Source organism: Mya arenaria, chromosome 9 (genome assembly GCF_026914265.1).
Source record: "Mya arenaria isolate MELC-2E11 chromosome 9, ASM2691426v1".
In the NCBI taxonomy this organism is placed as follows: domain Eukaryota; kingdom Metazoa; phylum Mollusca; class Bivalvia; order Myida; family Myidae; genus Mya; species Mya arenaria.
In genome coordinates this window covers 31476548-31497809 of record NC_069130.1, presented here as the reverse complement: position 1 = coordinate 31497809, position 21262 = coordinate 31476548, and the positions used below count along the sequence as shown (strand labels likewise).

The 21262-nt window shown below is 45.0% G+C and overlaps 1 protein-coding gene across 2 annotated transcripts in view; it reads right to left on the bottom strand.

Annotated features, from left to right (window-relative positions):
* LOC128245678 (uncharacterized) overlaps window positions 1-20844 on the bottom strand; it is a 31577-nt gene extending 10733 nt beyond the window's left edge. Inside the window, exons 1-4 of one of the 2 annotated variants that reach the window (XM_052963901.1) lie at window positions 20814-20844; window positions 14394-14605; window positions 14074-14152; window positions 2824-3482 (exon numbers count right to left, since the gene is read on the bottom strand). In XM_052963901.1, coding sequence (XP_052819861.1) covers window positions 2824-3482; window positions 14074-14152; window positions 14394-14605; window positions 20814-20832 — 969 coding nt within the window. In that variant the 5' untranslated portion in view covers window positions 20833-20844. Of the gene's footprint in view, window positions 1-2823; window positions 3483-14073; window positions 14153-14393; window positions 14606-19663; window positions 20029-20813 lie in introns of those variants that run through there. The other variant, XM_052963900.1, reaches the window with a different exon arrangement.
* Window positions 20845-21262: the final 418 nt, after the last annotated feature.

Below are 21262 nucleotides of genomic sequence, written 5' to 3'. Positions count from 1 at the left end.
CTAGGCCGCCAACTTCACGCCGCTAGGCCGCTAGGCCGCCAGGCCGCCAGGCCGCTAACTTCACGCCGCTAGGCCGCTAACTTCACGCCGCTAGGCCACCAACTTCACGCCGCTAGACCGCTAGGCCGCTAACTTCACGTACATACACGAGAGAAAAAACACGTTAAAAATGAGATTTGATTTGGGGTGGCTTCAACTCCAACTTTATAAACAATTCCTTCTCATCAACGGTTGGAAAAATAATACGAACTTCTCGTGAGTCGAATGTGTACAGAATAAAAGCTAACATGGGGTCACTTCTGACGTGTCGCCTACGACGCAACATGAGCACGAGTGCATTTCGCGCATTAATGTATGATGATGCTCGACGGAAACGTCCGAGGCGTTCCGCAGAACCGAGCACACACTTCGATCTCAAATATTAGTACCTGCACAATATGTATCCCTATTAGCTCTGTAAACGTTACGTTGCGGGCGTTTTCACTGACTGACGAAACTTGTTTCATTATATCAAGAGATAAAAAGACTATATTTGATGCAAAGCATAAACAACGCCGCGAATGTTTTTTGAAACCTGGCATTAATAAGATTCAGTTCACCATAGTTAGGGTGCTGGCCATGTTTGAGGGACCATTTCTAAGTTGAAGGCCTCTATACCAAAGCGTTTTGCAATTATAAATAGGAACCTGTACGTTCAGCTTACGGTCACCATCAACTTGACTTTGACCCACTGATCTCAAGATTAATGAAGTTCATAAAAGGTCATTAACAACCTACCTAGAAAGTATATTGAAAGGCATGCTATGTTCAACCGGGCCCGTATTACATAAACATAAGTAGATTTTAAATATCTTCACTTTTTTTTAAAGTCACATGTGTTTTACATTTTTAGAGAACCGGTGTGATAATGTACAAATACTAATTATTTTGCTAGGAAATATGAGTCATATGGACCTACATACCATCATTGACCGAGGCGTTAGCCATTAACATATTGGATTTAAGTACCCTTTGTACTGTGTTATGTCAACCTATAAGCACTGTTCTTTACGTTAAAATCTTGTCGTTGACATTTTCCAGCTGTCGACTGAATATAAATCGTTTCTCAACACTGTTCAAAGATTTTTTAGTGACAAAAGAAGAGTTATAATACTTTAAATCAATGCTAAATCACTTAATTATGGAGTCACCTTGAAGCGTGATGCACCATTATTATGTATGAACAATGAGCTTGAATTTTTACAATCATTATTCATAATGCAGTTTGCTAATAGCAATATGAATTATGAGAAAATGTAGGGTCGGATTTTTCTATCCGGAACGGACACACATGATAGATACTTTTAATAGCAAACCTTAAATAACATTTTTTTGGTGAAGAAAATACATACAAAGCGATTTTCTGAACATTTCACCAAAAAGCGCGTGCGATGATGTTTACTGACGTCATGACGCTCAGTGATTTGTATTTACTGCATACGTCAAGAAGTTCCTTCAGTATCACGTGGTTACTTTGTGTTGTTATGAGGATATATTTTTGCAAAGTCAATGTTTATGGAACTCATCTATTGATATCTCATAATTATGGTTACATTCAGTATATAATAAAATAAAAGAAAGGATTACGTCATAGCGCGTGACTCATCTGGCATGGGAGGTGCCGGATGGAGTTTTCAAGCACGGCTGACGTAACCGGAAATGCCTATCCGATGTGCTAGAAAACTCCATCTGGCACCCCTCCATGCCAGATGAGTCACGCGGTGAATTGCCATAAACATTAATTTTACAAAAAATAAAAGTTTCAAAATAAAGTATATTAATAACCCCTAAAAGACGTTATATTAAACGGCATCGCACGCGTTTTTTGGTGAAATGTACACAAATGCGATTTTCTATATCATCCCCCTCCCATAAAAAATGTATTGTAAAAAAATAGAAAAATATTAATCATGTGCGTCCGGTCCGGATAAAAAAATTTCTGGCCCTCTGGCGCGACGCGTATATTAATTAAAGCCATCAATGAAATAAAAGAAAACCATCTTTATCCGAAACATCGTGTAACATTTTGTTTTTGTACGATTAATGGTTCTAGTAATAGTAATGTGGGTGATACATTACAAATGGCCACAATGTGTGGTTAACTGATTTGAGCCACATTCTCTACATTATCAATCAGCAAACTGTATAGCTGTCATTCCAAATCGTAGTACATTTGTATAACTGGTATAAGTATAATGTGTATGCACATGGACAATAAAAATAATGTATAAGAAAAATGCATTGTTTTTCATCCGAAAATATCTACACTTTATGCACCAGTCAATTGTAACCACGCCCCCCCCCCCGGTCCGGGGAATAGCGGGAACTTTGACTTTCGGTCAAGCCAAGCCTGGGTAAAATCCCCCCTGCCGGGACGAACTGATGGTAAAATCCTAATGTCCCCGCACCACAGGGACTCTAGGTAAGGCCCAATTCTCCGCTATATTTTAAGAAGACAAAACCACCGCACTCACCGGCACTGCGGGGCCACCGGGAAGGTAAAAACACGGCCCATTTCCCCGGCTATCACCGGTATGGTATACCCCCGGACCTGGTGCATTAATAGTGTGTGTTACCGCTAATATGATTTCATCTCGTTACAAATGATTCAACTATTCTAAAACTTACCATTTTAAGGCTGACCGCCGTTGAATAATGTAGAACTAAACCAAGTACTTGATCAAACAAAGTACATGCTAACCAGAGACCTGTGATGGATCGGCTATTGCTTTATAGATCAACTACTAGGTGAATTAAAAATGCAACAACACTACTTGTACTTACGAAAAAATCAATCAAACTGTGCTCAGCAAGAATTTCTGAATCATCCACAATAATGTAGCCTTCCTTGTCGACAGTAAACGCGGTCGTCTCTTTCACAACGAAATGTTCAGCTAGTGGATCAGAGCGCACTGCCTGTGCCTCGGCTTCTTGTACGTTCCTTTTCTGTCTTATAAAAACACCTATTCTATTTTCTGCATCATTAATTAGATCAAGCTCGTTTCGGAAGGCTTTCTCTGGATCAAAGTCAGGATTATGTACACCAATGTCAACACCGCCATTATCACGGTTACTGTAACTGTCTATACCGACAGTTTTATCGATATTTACTGGATAAGCGTTGATGTTAAAGTGTTCTACTGCATTTCTTTTATGGACTCTATGGTCAACAACCTTATGATGAAGGTGTGATGAATGAATGAGGTGAATCTTGCTGTGTATATGTGGGGCGGGTTGAACATTTTGTGGAAATATTTTTACAATCGCTGTATCTGCTATCTCATCTTGTACATAGTCGCTCTGTTCGTCGGTCAGTGCCGGGCTGCCCGGATTCGTGATCGTGTTTCTGGTTGGCACAAAACTTTGGCGAGTTGTTGCGGGCTCGCTGTCCTTTTCGCTTGTTAGTTTTGCTGTTTCCCCCTGTGTGTGAGTCCCGGTGGTTTCTGAAAAATATATTCATCAATGTATACTTATCGATCACAAAAAGCAAGCTGCGTTTCAATATACTTACTATCTTTGGAAATATATTACTTGGACTTCCATACACTATGTTTTGTTGGTCAAATAAATCATGTTGTTTATTCAATATACTATATAAAGTATGTATTTCAACTATTTATATCCAGCTCAAGCAAGCCGTCAGTTTCAGTGTGGTGTCGGTATAAGCGACTTTACAAGAGAGCGTTTATTACACGTGATATAATTAGGCTTGAGGGCACATACATATTTGATGAATCAGTTTTAGGTTTCTTAATAAACCTATTTAAGATATTAAATAAATGCGATTTAAAGAAATCATGTACACGAAGTTACAAAAAATCGTATCTTCCGTTAAATGTCAATGTATTGTTATAATATTTGAAATGCAGTCATTTTAATACATGTATACATACATGCATAGAAATCCGCGGTTATGATCACTAAAACTATCATGCGCGTTTATGTATGATTAAACAGTATAGCTTTGTAAAGTCGGTTCAAATCAGCTTCATGGATGCGTACAATGCTTATCTAACCTCACGTACAGATTTATTACAATTAACTTTCATTTACATCCATGTATGTCGGTATCCATCTGATACGATAGATGTGACTCAAGCGAACCAATGCAAACTTAACAGTTTTATTTTACCTTATCTAATTCAAAGTAAAATCATTTGATTTTCTCTTTTATTACTCAATACATTTTCACTAAGTATTCCTAAGAAACACGTTTATCATGATCTATCCGTTTAAATTGGTTGAATGTTTTGAATAAATTTCAAAGATTACATTTCTTCATTTCAGAACAAAATATGCAGATTGTCAACAGAATGCTTACATATTATTACGAATTCATGAAAGCTTCAAGAGCCATATCTATGTCCATTTAGTACGAAAAAAGAGATAAAGCAGTTTTACAGTGCAATTAATCAATTACATTTGTGTATTAAATAAAACTTTTTCCATAAAAACAAAATTAACGGCAGCAGGATTCCAAATTTGGAACCTTTATATCGTTAGACGGTGAAATATAAGGTAATAAATATGGGTTGTCATTTGAATTTCCAATAATATCAAAATTCAACTTTAAATTTAAAGTTGTTTAAAATCAAAATAATCCTTATTTTATTAAAAGTACACACTATGTGTTGTATGTACGATGTGTCTGTGTTGCATGTACGTTGTGTCTTTGTGTAAAGTGCTGTACGTGCGGCTTGCCGGTGAGCAGTGTGTTGTATGTACGGTTTGCCGGTATGCAGGGTGCTGTATGTACGGCTTGCCGGTGTGCAAGGTGCTGTATGTACGGCTTGCCGGTGTGCAAGGTGCTGTACGTACGGCTTGCCGGTGTACATGGTGCTGTACATACGGCTTGCCGGCGTGCAGGTTGCTTTATATACGGCTTACCGGTGTGCAGGGTGCTGTATATACGGATTGCCGGTGTGCAGGGTGCTGTATATACGGCTTGCCGGTGTGCACGTACGGCTTGCCGGTGTGCAAAGTGCTGTACGTACTCCTTGCCGGTGTGCAGGGTGCTATACGTACTCCTTGCCGGTGTGCAAAGTGCTGTACGTACTCCTTGCCGGTGTGCAAGGTGCTGTACGTCCGGCTTGCCGGTATTTAAAGTGCTGTACGTACTCCTTGCCGGTGTGCAAGGTGCTATACGTACTCCTTGCCGGAGTGCAAAGTGCTGTACGTACTCTTTGCCGGTGTGCAAGGTGTTGTACGTACGGCTTGCCGGTGCGCAAGGTGCTGTACGTACTCCTTGCCGGTGTGCAAAGTGCTGTACGTACTCCTTGCCGGTGTGCAATGTGATGTACGTACGGCTTGCCGTTGTGCAAGGTGATGTACGTACGGCTTGCCGGGGTGCAAGGTGCTGTACATACGGCTTGCCGGTGTGAAAGGTGCTGTACGTCCGGCTTGCCGGTGTGCAAGGTGCTGTACGTACGGCTTGCCGGTGTGCAAGGTGCTGTACGTACGGCTTGCCGGTGTGCAGGTTGATGTACGTACGGCTTGCCGGTGTACAAGGTGATGTGCGTACGGCTTGCCGGTGTGCAAGGTGATGTACGTACGGCTTGCCGGTGTGCAAGGTGCTGTACGTACTGATTGCCGGTGTGCAAGGGGATGTATGTACTGCTAGCCGGTGTGCAGGGTGCTGTACGTACGGATTGCCGGTGTGCAAGGTGCTGTTTGTACTCCTTGCCGGTGTGCAAAGTGATGTACGTATGGCTAGTCGGTGTGCAGGGTGCTGAACGTACGGCTTACCGGTGTGCAAGGTGATGTACGTACGGCTTGCAGGTGTGCATGGAGCTGTACGAACGGCTTGCCGGTGTGCATGGTGCTCTACGTACGGCTTGCCGGTGTGCATGGTGCTGTTCGTACGGCTTGCAGGTGTGAAAATTGCTGTACGTACGCCTTGCCGGCGTGCATGGAGCTGTAGGACTGGCTTGCCGGTGTGCAAGGTGCTGTTCGTACTGCTTGCCGGTGTGCAAGGAGCTGTACGTACAGCTTGCCGGTGTACAAGGTGCTGTGCGTACGGCTTGCCGGTGTGCAAGGTGATGCACATTCGGCTTGCCGGTGTGCAAGGTGCTGTACGTACGCTTGCCAGTGTGCAAGGTGATGCACGTACGGCTTGCCGGTGTGCAAAGTGCTGTACTTACGGCTTGCCGGTGTGCATGGAGCTGTAGCTACGGCTTGCCGGTGTGCAGGGTGCTGTACGTACGCTTGCCAGTGTGCAAGGTGATGCACGTACGGCTTGCCGGTGTGCAAATTGCTGTACTCACGGCTTGCCGGTGTGCATGGAACTGTAGGTACATCTTGCCGGTGTGCAGGGTGCTGTGCGTACAGCTTGACGGTGTGCATGGCGTTGTGCGTACGGCTTGCCGGTGTGCAAGGTGCTGTACGTACGGCTTGCCGGTGTGCATGGAGCTGCACGTACGGCTTGCCGGTGTGCCTGTAGCTGTAGGTACGGTTTGCCGGTGTGCAGGGTGCTGTACGTACGGCTTGCCGGTGTGCAGGTTGCTGTACGTACGGCTTGCCGGTGTGCATGTAGCTGTAGGTACGGCTTGCCCGTGTGCAAGGTGCTGTACGTAAGGCTTGCCGGTAGACATGGAGCTGTATGTACGGCTTGACGGTGTGCATGGTGCTGTACGTCCGGCTTGACGGTGTGCGGGTGCTGTAGGTACGGTGTTCCGGTGTGCATTTGAGCTGTACGTACGGCTTGCCGGTGTGCAACGTTCTGTACGTAAGGCTTGCTGTTGAGCATGGAGCTGTTAGTACGGCCTGCAGGTGTGCAAAGTGCTGTATGTACTGCTTGCCGGTGTGCAGGTGCTGTACTTACGGCTTGCCGGTGTACATGGAGCTGTACGTACGGCTTGCCGGTGTGCAAGGTGCATTACGTACGTACGGCTTGCTGTAGAGCATGGAGCTGTAAGTACGGCCTGCCGATGTACAAAGTGCTGTATGTACTGCTGCAGGTGTGCAGGTGCTGTACGTACGGCTTGCCGGTGTGCATGGAGCTGTATGTACGGCTTGCCGGTGTACATTGAACTGTACGTACGGCTTGCCGGTGTACATGGAGCTGTATGTACAGCTTGCCGGTGTGCAAGGTGATGTATGTACGGCTAGCCGTTGTTCAGGGTGCTGAACGTACGGCTTGCCGGTGTGCAGGATGATTAACGTACGGCTTGCCGGTGTGCAAGGTGCTGTGCGAACGGCTTGCCGGTGTGCAAGGTGATGTACGTACTGCTTGCCGGTTTGCAAAGTACTGTACGTATGTCTTGCCAGTGTGCAGGGTGCTTAACGTACAGCTTGCCGGTGTGCAGGATGCTGTACGTACAGCTTGCCGGTGTGCATGGAGCTGTGCGTACGGTTTGCAGGTGTGCAAGGTGCTGTACATACGGCTTTCCGGTATGAATGGAGCTGTGCCCATGGCTTGCCGTTTTCATGGATCTGTAGTTACGGCTTGCCTGTGTGCAGGGTGCTGTACGTACGCCTTGCCGGTATGCAAGGTGCTGTAAGTACTGATTGCCGGTGTGAAAGGTGATGTACGTAATGCTTGCCCGTGTGTATGGTGCTGTACGTACGGCTTGCCGGTGTGCATGGTGCTGTGCGTATGGCTGGCCGGTGTGCAAAGTGCTGTACGTACTGATTGCCGGTGTGCAAGGTGCTCTACGTACTGATTGCCGGTGAGCAAGGTGATGTACGTAAGGCTTGCCGGTGTGCAATGGGCTGTACGTACGGCTTGCCGGTGTGCATGGTGCTGTACGTACGGTTTGCCGGTGTGTATGGAGTTGTACGTACGGCTTGCCGTTGTGCAAGGTGCTGTACGTACGGCTTGCCGGTGTGCAAGGTGCTGTGCGTACGGCTTGCCGGTGTGCAAAGTGCTGTACGTACGCCTTCCCGGTGTGCTGTACGTACTGATTGCGGTGTGCAAGGTGATGTACGTAAGGCTAGCCGGTGTTCAGGAGGCTAAACGTACGGCTTGCCGGTGTGCAAGGTGATGTAAGAACGGCTTGCCGGTGTGCAAGGTGCTGTGCGAACGGCTTGCCGGTGTGCAAGGTGATGTACGTACTGCTTGCCGATGTGCAAAGTACTGTCCTTATGGCTTGCTGGTGTGCAGGGTGTTGTACGTACAGCTTGCCGGTGTGCAAAGTACTGTACGTACGGCTTACCGGTGTGCAGGGTGCTGTACGTACGGCTTGCCGGTGTGCATGGAGCTGTGCGTACGGTTTGCCGGTGTGCAAGGTGATGTACGTACGGCTTGCCGGTATGCATGGAGCTGTGTCCATGGCTTGCGGTTGGATTGATCTGTAGGTACGGCTTGCCGGTGTGCAGGGTGCTGTACGTACGCCTTGCCGGTATGCAAGGTGCTGTACGTACTAATTGCCGGTGTGAAAGGTGATGTACGTCAGACTTGCCCGTGTGCATGGTGTTGTACGTACGGATTGCCGGTGTGCATGGTGCTGTGCGTATGACTTGCCGGTGTGCAAAGTGCTGTACGTACTGATTGCCGGTGAGCAAGATGCATTACGTACTGATTGCCGGTGTGCAATGAGCTGTACGTACGGCTTGCCGGTGTGCATGGTGCTGTTCGTACGGCTTGCAGGTGTGAAAATTGCTGTACGTACGCCTTGCCGGCGTGCATGGAGCTGTAGGTACGGCTTGCCGGTGTGCAAGGTGCTGTTCGTACTGCTTGCCGGTGTGCAAGGAGCTGTACGTACAGCTTGCCGGTGTACAAGGTGCTGTGCGTACGGCTTGCCGGTGTGCAAGGTGAGGCACATTCGGCTTGCCGGTGTACAAGGTGCTGTGCGTACGGCTTGCCGGTGTGCAAGGTGAGGCACATTCGGCTTGCCGGTGTGCAAGGTGCTGTACGTACACTTGCCAGTGTGCAAGGTGATGCACGTACGGCTTGCCGGTGTGCAAAGTGCTGTACTTACGGCTTGCCGGTGTGCATGGAGCTGTAGCTACGGCTTGCCGGTGTGCAGGGTGCTGTACGTACGCTTGCCAGTGTGCAAGGTGATGCACGTACGGCTTGCCGGTGTGCAAATTGCTGTACTCACGGCTTGCCGGTGTGCATGGAACTGTAGGTACATCTTGCCGGTGTGCAGGGTGCTGTGCGTACAGCTTGACGGTGTGCATGGCGTTGTGCGTACGGCTTGCCGGTGTGCAAGGTGCAGTACGTACGGCTTGCCGGTGTGCATGGAGCTGTGCGTATGGCTAGCTGGTGTGCCTGTAGCTGTAGGTACGGTTTGCCGGTGTGCAGGGTGCTGTACGTACGGCTTGCCGGTGTGCTGGGTGCTGTACGTACGGCTTGCCGGTGTGCATGTAGCTGTAGGTACGGCTTGCCCGTGTGCAAGGTGCTGTACGTAAGGCTTGCCGGTAGACATGGAGCTGTATGTACGGCTTGACGGTGTGCATGGTGCTGTACGTCCGGCTTGACGGTGTGCGTGTGCTGTAGGTACGGTGTTCCGGTGTGCATTTGAGCTGTACGTACGGCTTGCCGGTGTGCAACGTGCTGTACGTAAGGCTTGCTGTTGAGCATGGAGCTGTTAGTACGGCCTGCAGGTGTGCAAAGTGCTGTATGTACTGCTTGCCGGTGTGCAGGTGCTGTACTTACGGCTTGCCGGTGTACATGGAGCTGCACGTACGGCTTGCCGGTGTGCAAGGTGCATTACGTACGTACGGCTTGCTGTAGAGCATGGAGCTGTAAGTACGGCCTGCCGATGTACAAAGTGCTGTATGTACTGCTGCCGGTGTGCAGGTGCTGTACGTACGGCTTGCCGGTGTGCATGGAGCTGTATGTACGGCTTGCCGGTGTACATTGAACTGTACGTACGGCTTGCCGGTGTACATGGAGCTGTATGTACAGCTTGCCGGTGTGCAAGGTGATGTATGTACGGCTAGCCGGTGTTCAGGGTGCTGAACGTACGGCTTGCCGGTGTGCAGGATGATTAACGTACGGCTTGCCGGTGTGCAAGGTGCTGTGCGAACGGCTTGCCGGTGTGCAAGGTGATGTTCGTAAGGCTTGCCGGTTTGCAAAGTACTGTACGTACAGCTTGCCGGTGTGCAGGATGCTGTGCGTACAGCTTGCCGGTGTGCATGGAGCTGTGCGTACGGCTTGCCGGTGTGCAAGGTGCTGTACGTACGGCTTGCCGGTGTGCAAGGTGCTGTGCGTACGGCTTGCCGGTGTGCAAAGTGCTGTACGTACGCCTTCCCGGTGTGCTGTACGTACTGATTGCGGTGTGCAAGGTGATGTACGTAAGGCTAGCCGGTGTTCAGGAGGCTAAACGTACAACTTGCCGGTGTGCAAGGTGATGTAAGTACGGCTTGCCGGTGTGCAAGGTGCTGTGCGAACGGCTTGCCGGTGTGCAAGGTGATGTACGTACTGCTTGCCGATGTGCAAAGTACTGTCCGTATGGCTTGCTGGTGTGCAGGGTGTTGTACGTACAGCTTGCCGGTGTGCAAAGTACTGTACGTACGGCTTACTGGTGTGCAGGGTGCTGTACGTAAGGCTTGCCGGTGTGCATGGAGCTGTGCGTACGGTTTGCCGGTGTGCAAGGTGATGTACGTACGGCTTGCCGGTATGCATGGAGCTGTGCCCATGGCTTGCCGTTTGCATTGATCTGTAGGTACGGCTTGCCGGTGTGCAGGGTGCTGTACGTACGCCTTGCCGGTATGCAAGGTGCTGTACGTACTAATTGCCGGTGTGAAAGGTGATGTACGTCAGGCTTGCCCGTGTGCATGGTGCTGTACGTACGGATTGCCGGTGTGCAGGTGCTGTGCGTATGACTTGCCGGTGTGCAAAGTGCTGTACGTACTGATTGCCGGTGTGCAAGGTGCATTACGTACTGATTGCCGGTGTGCAATGAGCTGTACGTACGGCTTGCCGGTGTGCATGGTGCTGTACGTACGGTTTGCCGGTGTGTATGGAGCTGTACGTACGGCTTGCCGGTGTGCAAGGTGCTGTACGTACGGCTTGCTGGTGTTCAAGGTGCTGTGCGTACGGCTTGCCGGTGTGCAAAGTGCTGTACGTACGCCTTCCTGGTGTGCTGTACGTACTGATTGCGGTGTGCAAGGTGATGTACGTAAGGCTAGCCGGTGTTTAGGGGGCTAAACGTACGGCTTGCTGGTGTGCAAGGTGCTGTGCGTACGGCTTGCCGGTGTGCAAGGTGATGTAGTACTGCTTGCCGGTGTGCAAAGTACTGTCCGTAGGGCTTGCCGGTGTGCCGGGTGCTGTACGTACAGCTTGCCGGTGTGCAAAGTACTGTACGTACGGCTTGCTGGTGTGCAGGGTGCTCTACGTACGGCTTGCCGGTGTACATGGAGCTGTGCGTACGGTTTGCCGGTGTGCAAGGTGATGTACGTACGGCTTGCCGGTATGCATGGAGCTGTGCGTATGGTTTGCCGGTTGGCATGGAGCTGTAGGTACGGCTTGCCGGTGTTCAGGATGTTGTATGTACGCCTTGCCGGTGTGCAAAGTGCTTTACGTTCTAATTGCCGGTGTGCAAGGTGATGTACGTAAGGCTTGCCGGTGTTAATGGAGCTGTACGTACGGCTTGCCGGTGTGCATGGTGCTGTGCGTACGGTTTGCCGGTGTGCATGGAGCTGTACGTACGGCTTGCCAGTGTGCAAGGTGATGTGCGTACAGCTTGCAGGTGTGCAAAGTGCTGTACGTACGCCTTGACGGTGTGCAAGGTGCTGTACGTTCTGATTGCCGGTGTCCAAGGTGATGTACGTACGGCTAGCCGGTGTGCAGGGTGTTGTACGTACGGATTGCCGGTGTGCAAGGTGCTGTGCGTACGGCTTGCCGGTGTGCAAAGTGATGTACGTACGCCTTGCCGGTGTGCAAGGTGCTGTACCTACTGATTGCCGGTATGCAAGGTGATGTACGTACGGCTAGTCGGTGTGCAGGGTGCTGAACGTACGGCTTGCCGGTGTGCAAGGTGATGCACGTACGGCTTGCCGGTGTGCAAGGTGCTGTGCGTACGGCTTGCCGGTGTGCAAGGTGATGTACGTACTGCTTGTCGGTGTGCAAGGTGATGTACGTACTGCTTGCCGGTGTGCAAAGTACTGTACGTACAGCTTGACGGTGTGCATGGCGCTGTGCGTACGGTTTGCCGGTGTGCAAGGTGATGTACGTACGGCTTGCCGGTGTGTATGGAGCTGTGCGTATGGCTTGCCGGTGTGCATGTAGCTGTAGGTACGGTTTGCCAGTGTGCAGGGTGCTGTGCGTACGGCTTGCCGATGTGCATGTAGCTGTAAGTACGGCTTGCCGGTGTGCAAGATGATGTACGTAAGGCTTGCCGTTAGGCATGGAGCTGTATGTACGGCTTGACGGTGTGCATTGTGCTGTACGTACGGCTTGCTGGTGTGCGGGTGCTGTACGTACGGCTTTCCGGTGTGCATTTGAGCTATACGTACGGCTTGCCGGAGTGCAACGTGCTGTACGTACGGCTTGCCGTTGAGCATGGAGCTGTTAGTACGGCCTGCAGGTGTGCAAAGTGCTGTATGTACTGCTTGCCGATGTGCAGGTGCTGTACGTACGGCTTGCCGGTGTGCATGGAACTGTACGTACGGCTTGCCGGTGTGCAAGGTGCTTTACGTACATACGACTTGCCGTTAAGCATGGAGCTGTAAGTACGGCCTGCCGATGTGCAAAGTGCTGTATGTACTGCTGCCGGTGTGCAGGTGCTGTACGTACGGCTTGCCGGTGTGCATGGAGCTGTATGTACGGCTTGCCGGTGTACATGGAACTGTACGTACGGCTTGCCGGTGTACATGGAGCTGTATGTACGGCTTGCCGGTGTTCATGGAACTGTACGTACGGCTTGCCGGCGTACATGGAACTGTACGTACGGCTTGCCGGTGTGTATGGAGCTGTGCGTATGGCTTGCCGGTGTGCATGTAGCTGTAGGTACGGTTTGCCAGTGTGCAGGGTGCTGTGCGTACGGCTTGCCGATGTGCATGTAGCTGTAAGTACGGCTTGCCGGTGTGCAAGATGATGTACGTAAGGCTTGCCGTTAGGCATGGAGCTGTATGTACGGCTTGACGGTGTGCATTGTGCTGTACGTACGGCTTGCTGGTGTGCGGGTGCTGTACGTACGGCTTTCCGGTGTGCATTTGAGCTATACGTACGGCTTGCCGGAGTGCAACGTGCTGTACGTACGGCTTGCCGTTGAGCATGGAGCTGTTAGTACGGCCTGCAGGTGTGCAAAGTGCTGTATGTACTGCTTGCCGATGTGCAGGTGCTGTACGTACGGCTTGCCGGTGTGCATGGAACTGTACGTACGGCTTGCCGGTGTGCAAGGTGCTTTACGTACATACGACTTGCCGTTAAGCATGGAGCTGTAAGTACGGCCTGCCGATGTGCAAAGTGCTGTATGTACTGCTGCCGGTGTGCAGGTGCTGTACGTACGGCTTGCCGGTGTGCATGGAGCTGTATGTACGGCTTGCCGGTGTACATGGAACTGTACGTACGGCTTGCCGGTGTACATGGAGCTGTATGTACGGCTTGCCGGTGTTCATGGAACTGTACGTACGGCTTACCGGCGTACATGGAACTGTACGTACGGCTTGCCGGTGAACATGGAACTGTACGTAAGGCTTGCCGGTGTACATGGTACTGTACGTACGGCTTGCCGGTGTACATGGATCTGTACGTACGGCTTGCCGGTGTACATGGAACTGTACGTACGGTTTGCCGGTGTACATGAAACTGTACGTACGGCTTGCCAGTGTACATGGAACTGTACGTACGGCTTGCCGGTGTACATGGAACTGTACGTGCGGCTTGCCAGTGTACATGGAGCTGTATGTACGGCTTGCCGGTGTACATGGAGCTGTATGTACGGCTTGCCGGTATGCAGAGGTGTGTGTGGACGATTTGTCTGTGTGCAAATGCTTGGTTCAAGCTTAAATAAACATTCCGAATAGTGACGTGTTAACAGACACCTAATGGAGAATGTTAATCGTAATGCAGTAACCATAAAATGGAACTGATGACCAAAAAGGGAGATAGGGCCAGTTGTGGTACATCGTTTGGCGAGGAGTTACCTGTGCTTGTTGTCACCTGCACATTCGGATCCTCAGTGACGGTTGTATCCGGGCTGGTATGCAGTGTGCTCAACTTGTGCTGAAATTATCGTCACATTTGTCATTAGAATGAGTGGTTACTCTGTGAAATACTAGCAAAGCTAAATTATTTCAAATGGAGGGCCCAGTATAACATTTTGCAATATTAGATATTTTAGTGATTAATAGTGTACAGAATATACTTCGTATATATGTCGTTCAAGTACTTAAAAGCAAACGACACAGAATATATTAAAAAAAACATCAATTAATTCGTTCGTTAATTTCTAGTCAGTGCTCACCGTCGTTGGCACCTCCGTTACTTTATGGTACGTGATCCTCAGGAACCCTCCGCTTCCTTCCGCCGAGGCATCCTGTGGTGTATCTTCCGGTCGCGTCTCCGTCTCCATTGGCACGCGCACCCCCGGCAGTGCATCGTGAAAGATCCGGCCCGAGAGCACGTGATGTTCAGCCTCCAACACGTACGGGTAGGGCAGTTTTGCGGACGCGGCAACTGAGATGTTAAAAGCAATATAGTTATAAAACAAGATTTGTCTTTCAAATTCCCTAGAAAGATGGTAAAGGAGGCAATCTGTCAGTTCGGTAAAAGCAGCCATTTAAAACTATATTTCCACATGTAAATCCAGTTGGATTCTGGTGAAAGAAACTATCGTGAAGATACACTTGTTTTAAGTATTGACCTAATTTTCCTGGTATGTGTTGCGTGTTTTACTAAATACCGTAATACCTGGTGCGTCAATTATCCATTACCGGCGCACCAGCTAGTGTTACTAAATACCGTTACCCCTGGTGCGTCAATTATCCATTAACGGCGCAGCAGCTAGTGTTACTAAATACCGTAATACCTGGTGCGTCAATTACCCATTACCGGCGCACCAGCTAGTGTGCTTCAATTACGGAATGAAATTGCTCCCGGTGGTAACAATCGTGTTTTAGTACGCGACGTCCGCGGCCAGAAATGAAACACGATTAATGTAGATGCCATTACGCAAAAGACGAAGATGGGTGCATAAGCTTCCCGAGTAGTATTTCGAATTCTTTTTCACCCGATGAACGCCGAAAAAAGGGTTAATATATAAGCCCAAATAAGAATAATATTTACTTTCTTTAGCACATTCGAAGGCAAGTTCATTTTTGAAATATATATTTTAATTTTTATTTGCCACTTTTCTAGGATATTTATTTTAATGTGATTGTGTTACTGTACACACAGGTAATAAATGTATAACTAAGACTATACATAGTTGTACTATATGTTTAAGCAGGTAGGAGAAAGGATAAGGAAAACATTTGAAGGATATACAGACGAACCTAGTCTTAGTATAGTCTTAGTACAGTTCGTCACCGCACACACAGTTCGACACGATCTACATAGTTCTTGCAAAGATGAAAGGACATGCTCACACCGCATATATTTTTTTTTTGACAAAAAATGATGATTTTGTAATATACGAGTTCTACTTTAATATCATTTTAAAAAACGATGACTCTTGTCCATTTATTTGCATTAATAACAAGAAAAGAACGATAGCCCCTACACATTGCCTTGTTTAACGAATATACTTATGAACCACTCGTTGTTAGATGCCCAATAAATTATTTAACGTTTCAGCTTTTAAAATCAAAGCGCTGATAGCGCTGCATGAACAGGGTTTTATACGGGTTTTCACCATTATGATTCACGATGATGTGTGTATTAATAAGGTGCTGATATGTAGCACAGCGAATCTTAAAGTAAGAGTCCCCGTGTAAAACAACCACGGGGCCGCCCCAGGTTTATTAAAGCATGATGGTAAATGACCAATTAATATTTTATTGACAATAAAGTAAATGTCGCTGTGTAAGCAAACCAGGATGGAGAATGTAACCAATCCCAGCATAACTCCATCCTATTGTGTTAAAATATGAGTTAGGCTTGCCAAGGATTTTTTAACCAAGGAAATAAAATAGAAATCGAAATTGCTCCCGTTGGTAACAATCGTGTTTTAGTACGCGACGTCCGCGGCCAGAAATGAACCACGAGTAATGTAGATACCATTACGCAAAAGACGCAGATGGGTGCATAAGCTTCCCGGGTAGTATTTCGAATTCTTTTTCATCCGATGAACGCCGAAAAAAGGGTTAATATATAAGCCCAAAATAAGAATAATATTTACTTTCTTTAGCACGTTCGAAGGCAAGTTCATTTTTGAAATATATATTTAAATTTCATTTGCCACTTTTCTAGGATATTTATTTTAATGTGATTGTGTTACTGTACACACGGTCAATAAATGTATAACTAAGACTATACATAGTTGTATACCTATATGTTTAAGCAGGTAGGAGAAAGGATAAGGAAAACATACCAATTTATACGGGTTTTATACGGGTTTTCACCATTATGATTCACGATCATGTGTGTATTAATAAGGTGCTGATATGTAGCACAGCGAATCTTAGAGTAAGAGTCCCAGTGTAAAACAACCACGGGGCCGCCCCAGGTTTATTAAAGCATGATGGTGAATGACAAATTAATATTTTATTGACAATAAAGTAAATATCGCTGTGTAAGCAAACCAGGATGGAGAATGTAACCAATCCCAGCATAATTCCATCCTATGGTGTTACAATACGAGTTAGGCTTCCCAAGGATTTTTTAACCAAGAAAATAAAATAGAAATTGGTTGATCATCCAGGGTGAATTTAAAATATACACTAAAACCGTTTCGGGTTGGTAATTAGATGTTGGCATTAACACAGACTATACTAATTATGAAATTGAAAACGATCCTTTTCAGGGCCACTGTTAAAATCTTAAAAAAGTATTTTAAAATGATATATACATTATTTACATAAAAAATGGATTCTCAGCCGGGAGGAACGATAAAAAGATAATATGCAACGGCTGGTGAATTATTGAAACAGCATAGAAACACGAAGCCTTCCTCCCCGTAAATGTGAGGGGTTTAATAATAGAAAATGAAAATATAAAAAAGGGTGAATGCTTGTGCTATTCCCAACCAAGAAAATGAAATATATATCAAACTTTACTCATTAGCAAGAGTTTATCATCCATAATAACAAAACAACTTCGAAAATACAACAGATGAAACATAAATAGTTTCTTAATTAAAATGATCAAAATTAAAATAATTGATTTCAAACAATTGTAGATGAAACACCGAAAAAAGTTATTAAATCCGTGATATTTTCTCATATTTACACCAAACCAGCAACAAATATAACTCATTTCATTTCAATGAAATGCCTTTTTCAAAAATAAATACACAAACATCCGTCTATACGTACACTATAAAAAGTATTTAAAATTATTATAATAGTATTACGTTTCATTGTTCATTCATTTTTGGGCGCAGGGATACTACTTTAATATTATCTTTATTTAAGTTCAACAAATTAAATGATTAAAATAGATATTGCGTTATGATTGCTTCTTGCTTTGTCAAATCTAGCTCGGCTAATGGAAACATAGCTTGCAATTAATATAGTCTGCACTTTCTCATATATTTTCACTATATTTATGGTGGAAAAGAGGCAGACGACACGTGTTACTATTAATATGCATTTTATGTTGTGAGTGTCGAGTTTGTGGCTACACTGAATAGGGTTGAAAACAACCCTGTTCAAAAATTGCAATTGCTTTGAAAGGCTTTGATGAACAAACATTCCGCGAAAACAGTGTTTTACAGATTAAGGCTGCACTCTCACAGATTGAACATTTTGATTTTTTTGTCTTGGAACGAGCAAATCATTGCGAAAATCCATGGAAACCAGTTATATAAGACTGCTGACAAAAATTAGACCGCATATGTTTATATTTAAGTTAAAAAATGATATTTTATGTAGCCTAAATAATTATTTTTCGAACGGAAATATGAAAATCTGCGATCTGATCTTTTGCTACGCAGTCGGGCTGTAAACCATTTTGCGGGCCTTTGCAGATGGTAACGACCTAAAAAAAGGTGTATTAACCCTATAGTGACTTCACATATAATAATCAATCTCGCAAATATATTGGCCGTTTGTATTAAAGTTGAATAATAACTGTTTGGACGTCAAGAACATACTCCCCCTGATAACTGTGCTGTAATTAGTATGCGTGAATTTGCGGTTCTGCTAAAATTACACAATATTTTAAAATGTAACATTCGTTTTTTATAGTGAAGCTGAGATTTTACAGCATGCATGAATCATCAAAAATAAAACAATACAAAAGAGTTGCATGCAGACGCCAACGCTCGTCCGTTAGTTCAGGAGCATAAATCAACACATACTTTCGCCAGGTAGTTAATTCGATGAAATATATTGTTCTAGTCTTTAAGATTCCTATTCAGTAAGCGGAGCACCCTTTAAGATTCCTATTCAGTAAGCGGAGTACCCTTTAAGATTCCTATTCAGTAAGCGGAGCACCCTTTAAGATTCCTATTCAGTAAGCGGAGCACCCTTTAAGATTCCTATTCAGTAAGCGGAGCACCCTTTAAGATTCCTATTCAGTAAGCGGAGCACCCTTTAAGATTTCTATTCAGTAAGCGGAGCACCCTTTAAGATTCCTATTCAGTAAGCGGAGCACCCTTTAAGATTCCTATTCAGTAAGCGGAGTACCCTTTAAGATTCCTATTCAGTAAGCGGAGCACCCTTTAAGATTCCTATTCAGTAAGCGGAGCACCCTTTAAGATTCCTATTCAGTAAGCGGAGTACCCTTTAAGATTCCTATTCAGTAAGCGGAGCACCCTTTAAGATTCCTATTCAGTAAGCGGAGCACCCTTTAAGATTCCTATTCAGTAAGCGGAGCACCCTTTAAGATTCCTATTCAGTAAGCGGAGCACCCTTTAAGATTCCTATTCAGTAAGCGGAGCACCCTTTCAGATTCCTATTCAGTAAGCGGAGCACCCTTTAAGATTCCTATTCAGTAAGCGGAGCACCCTTTAAGATTCCTATTCAGTAAGCGGAGCACCCTTTAAGATTCCTATTCAGTAAGCGGAGCACCCTTTAAGATTCCTATTCAGTAAGCGGAGCACCCTTTAAGATTCCTATTCAGTAAGCGGAGCACCCTTTAAGATTCCTATTCAGTAAGCGGAGCACCCTTTAAGATTCCTATTCAGTAAGCGGAGTACCCTTTAAGATTCCTATTCAGTAAGCGGAGCTACCTTTAAGATTCCTATTCAGTAAGCGGTGTCTTAGTCTTAATCTGTTTTAATTAAAGGTCAACATATAAACATCGTCACCTTGGCTGTCATGCATGAAGTATTGGAAGGTCTTATTGAAACAAAAACAACACAATCTTAAATGTGTTAAAATATATTTAAATCAAAAATCTATTCCAATGACAATATTTCATCATGACATACAAAGAACCAAACAAAATGCAATATACTACATGTACGCATGTCTATGAACAAGGTGGATATTTACTTAATAAACTATGGATTAACTAATCCGATCGGACATACAGTTTTAATATGTATGCACATGCGGACATTTTTTGTGAAATGCAAACTTATGCAGAAGTTATTTAAGAACATGCAAAATGTATACGAAAGTAACATACCTATAACGCTGGATAATCCCAGCAGAAAACATAGTTGTATGCACAAGTGACGAAACATCGTTCAATAATATATATACCTAAAATTCCGCACTTAAGATTTCCCTATCTCGTATCTTTAATTTCGGACAAAACTCCTGGGTCAAAATGTCTGCGTTGCTGAGTTTATGAATTCAGAGATTATGCATATTTAAGGGTACTCTCAGTATCTGTGTGACAGCGCTTATTAAACCAACACTCTTGCTATCTGAACAGTCCGACGCCAAATTCCATATATCCGTAGTGTTTTCGACTTTCGATCTATAAGTTAATTTATGGAATGGCCTAACATGAAACAAACGATGATTTTCTTACAAACACTATAAGTATTCTCTTAATAATTATCTCATCGTTACAGGCAGACGTTTATGTTATCATGTACTCTCATATCTGTATTAATCATAAAATAAATAAACTTTTGCAAATGCTTTATCTTCAATGTAGCCGACTTGATGTGTAGTTATGTCTTATCGATTAGATAACTGTGTGATGTCCTGATAGTTGGTGCTCTTTCGAATGCACGTAGAATGAATGTTATGCTTTGAGAAGTTTTCTACGCTTTCTCTTGATCTGGGTTTTTTATTAAACTTCCACTCATTATTTAACAATTTTAAAAGTATATAATATCACTGAACACTGTGTATAACGTCCATCGTTTTATCCCACTTATGTCGAAAAGTATTTCAATATAAAATCCAAACTCTGAAAATAGTTTCCCTTGATTTAACTAAATACAGTTTAATTAGTATAATATTTCATAACGGTATTGAACTTAATCAATAAAATGACGAGTATCTGTCAAATGTATTTCCGGACCGTTACACGACCGTTACTAAGATAATTGTATAGTTAACACCCCTAGGGCCCTTAAAATGGGATGGTATATTGAATGTGAAGATTGTATAATGTTTAATCATCAATACAGTTTACTATGTATTAACGCTTCCGGTTGACAAACGATCGATAATGAACTTAAATGTAGCTATTTAAATGAATATAGAAAAGGGTTTATTGAAAGACAATTATATCGATCTCCTTTTTTTCTCATTTCATAGAAAAATAATAAATTAAACCTGATGATAACAGTATAAAATTCATAAAAGTATGTAAGTACCTGAAGTATGTTGTAACATAATGTACTCCCCCATAATGTACTTTTTGTTTGATAGTTTGACAATACATATATACATCATTGTTATACATGTTAAATCTACTCATACTAGTAATATTATACTACATTTATTAATTTGAAAGCATGATAAATATGCATGGCTAAGTTAGTATATTTAGCAATATCAGAACCATTAATTCAACAAATTTTGTCTTCTCCAATATTATTTATCAATACACATGTATAATTTATGTGTTTCATAAGCCATTCTTCAAAGGTAATCCACAACGAAATGAAATTCATCTTCTAAAACATTGGATAAAATACACTTTCTATCTTGAAGAGTTATTTGTTCAGGCTTATGCCAACTTCCCGCTTCAACTTCACATCTATGAGATGAAACTTTTAATATACATATGTCCTGTTTCTGAATTTATTTATATTAACTTTTA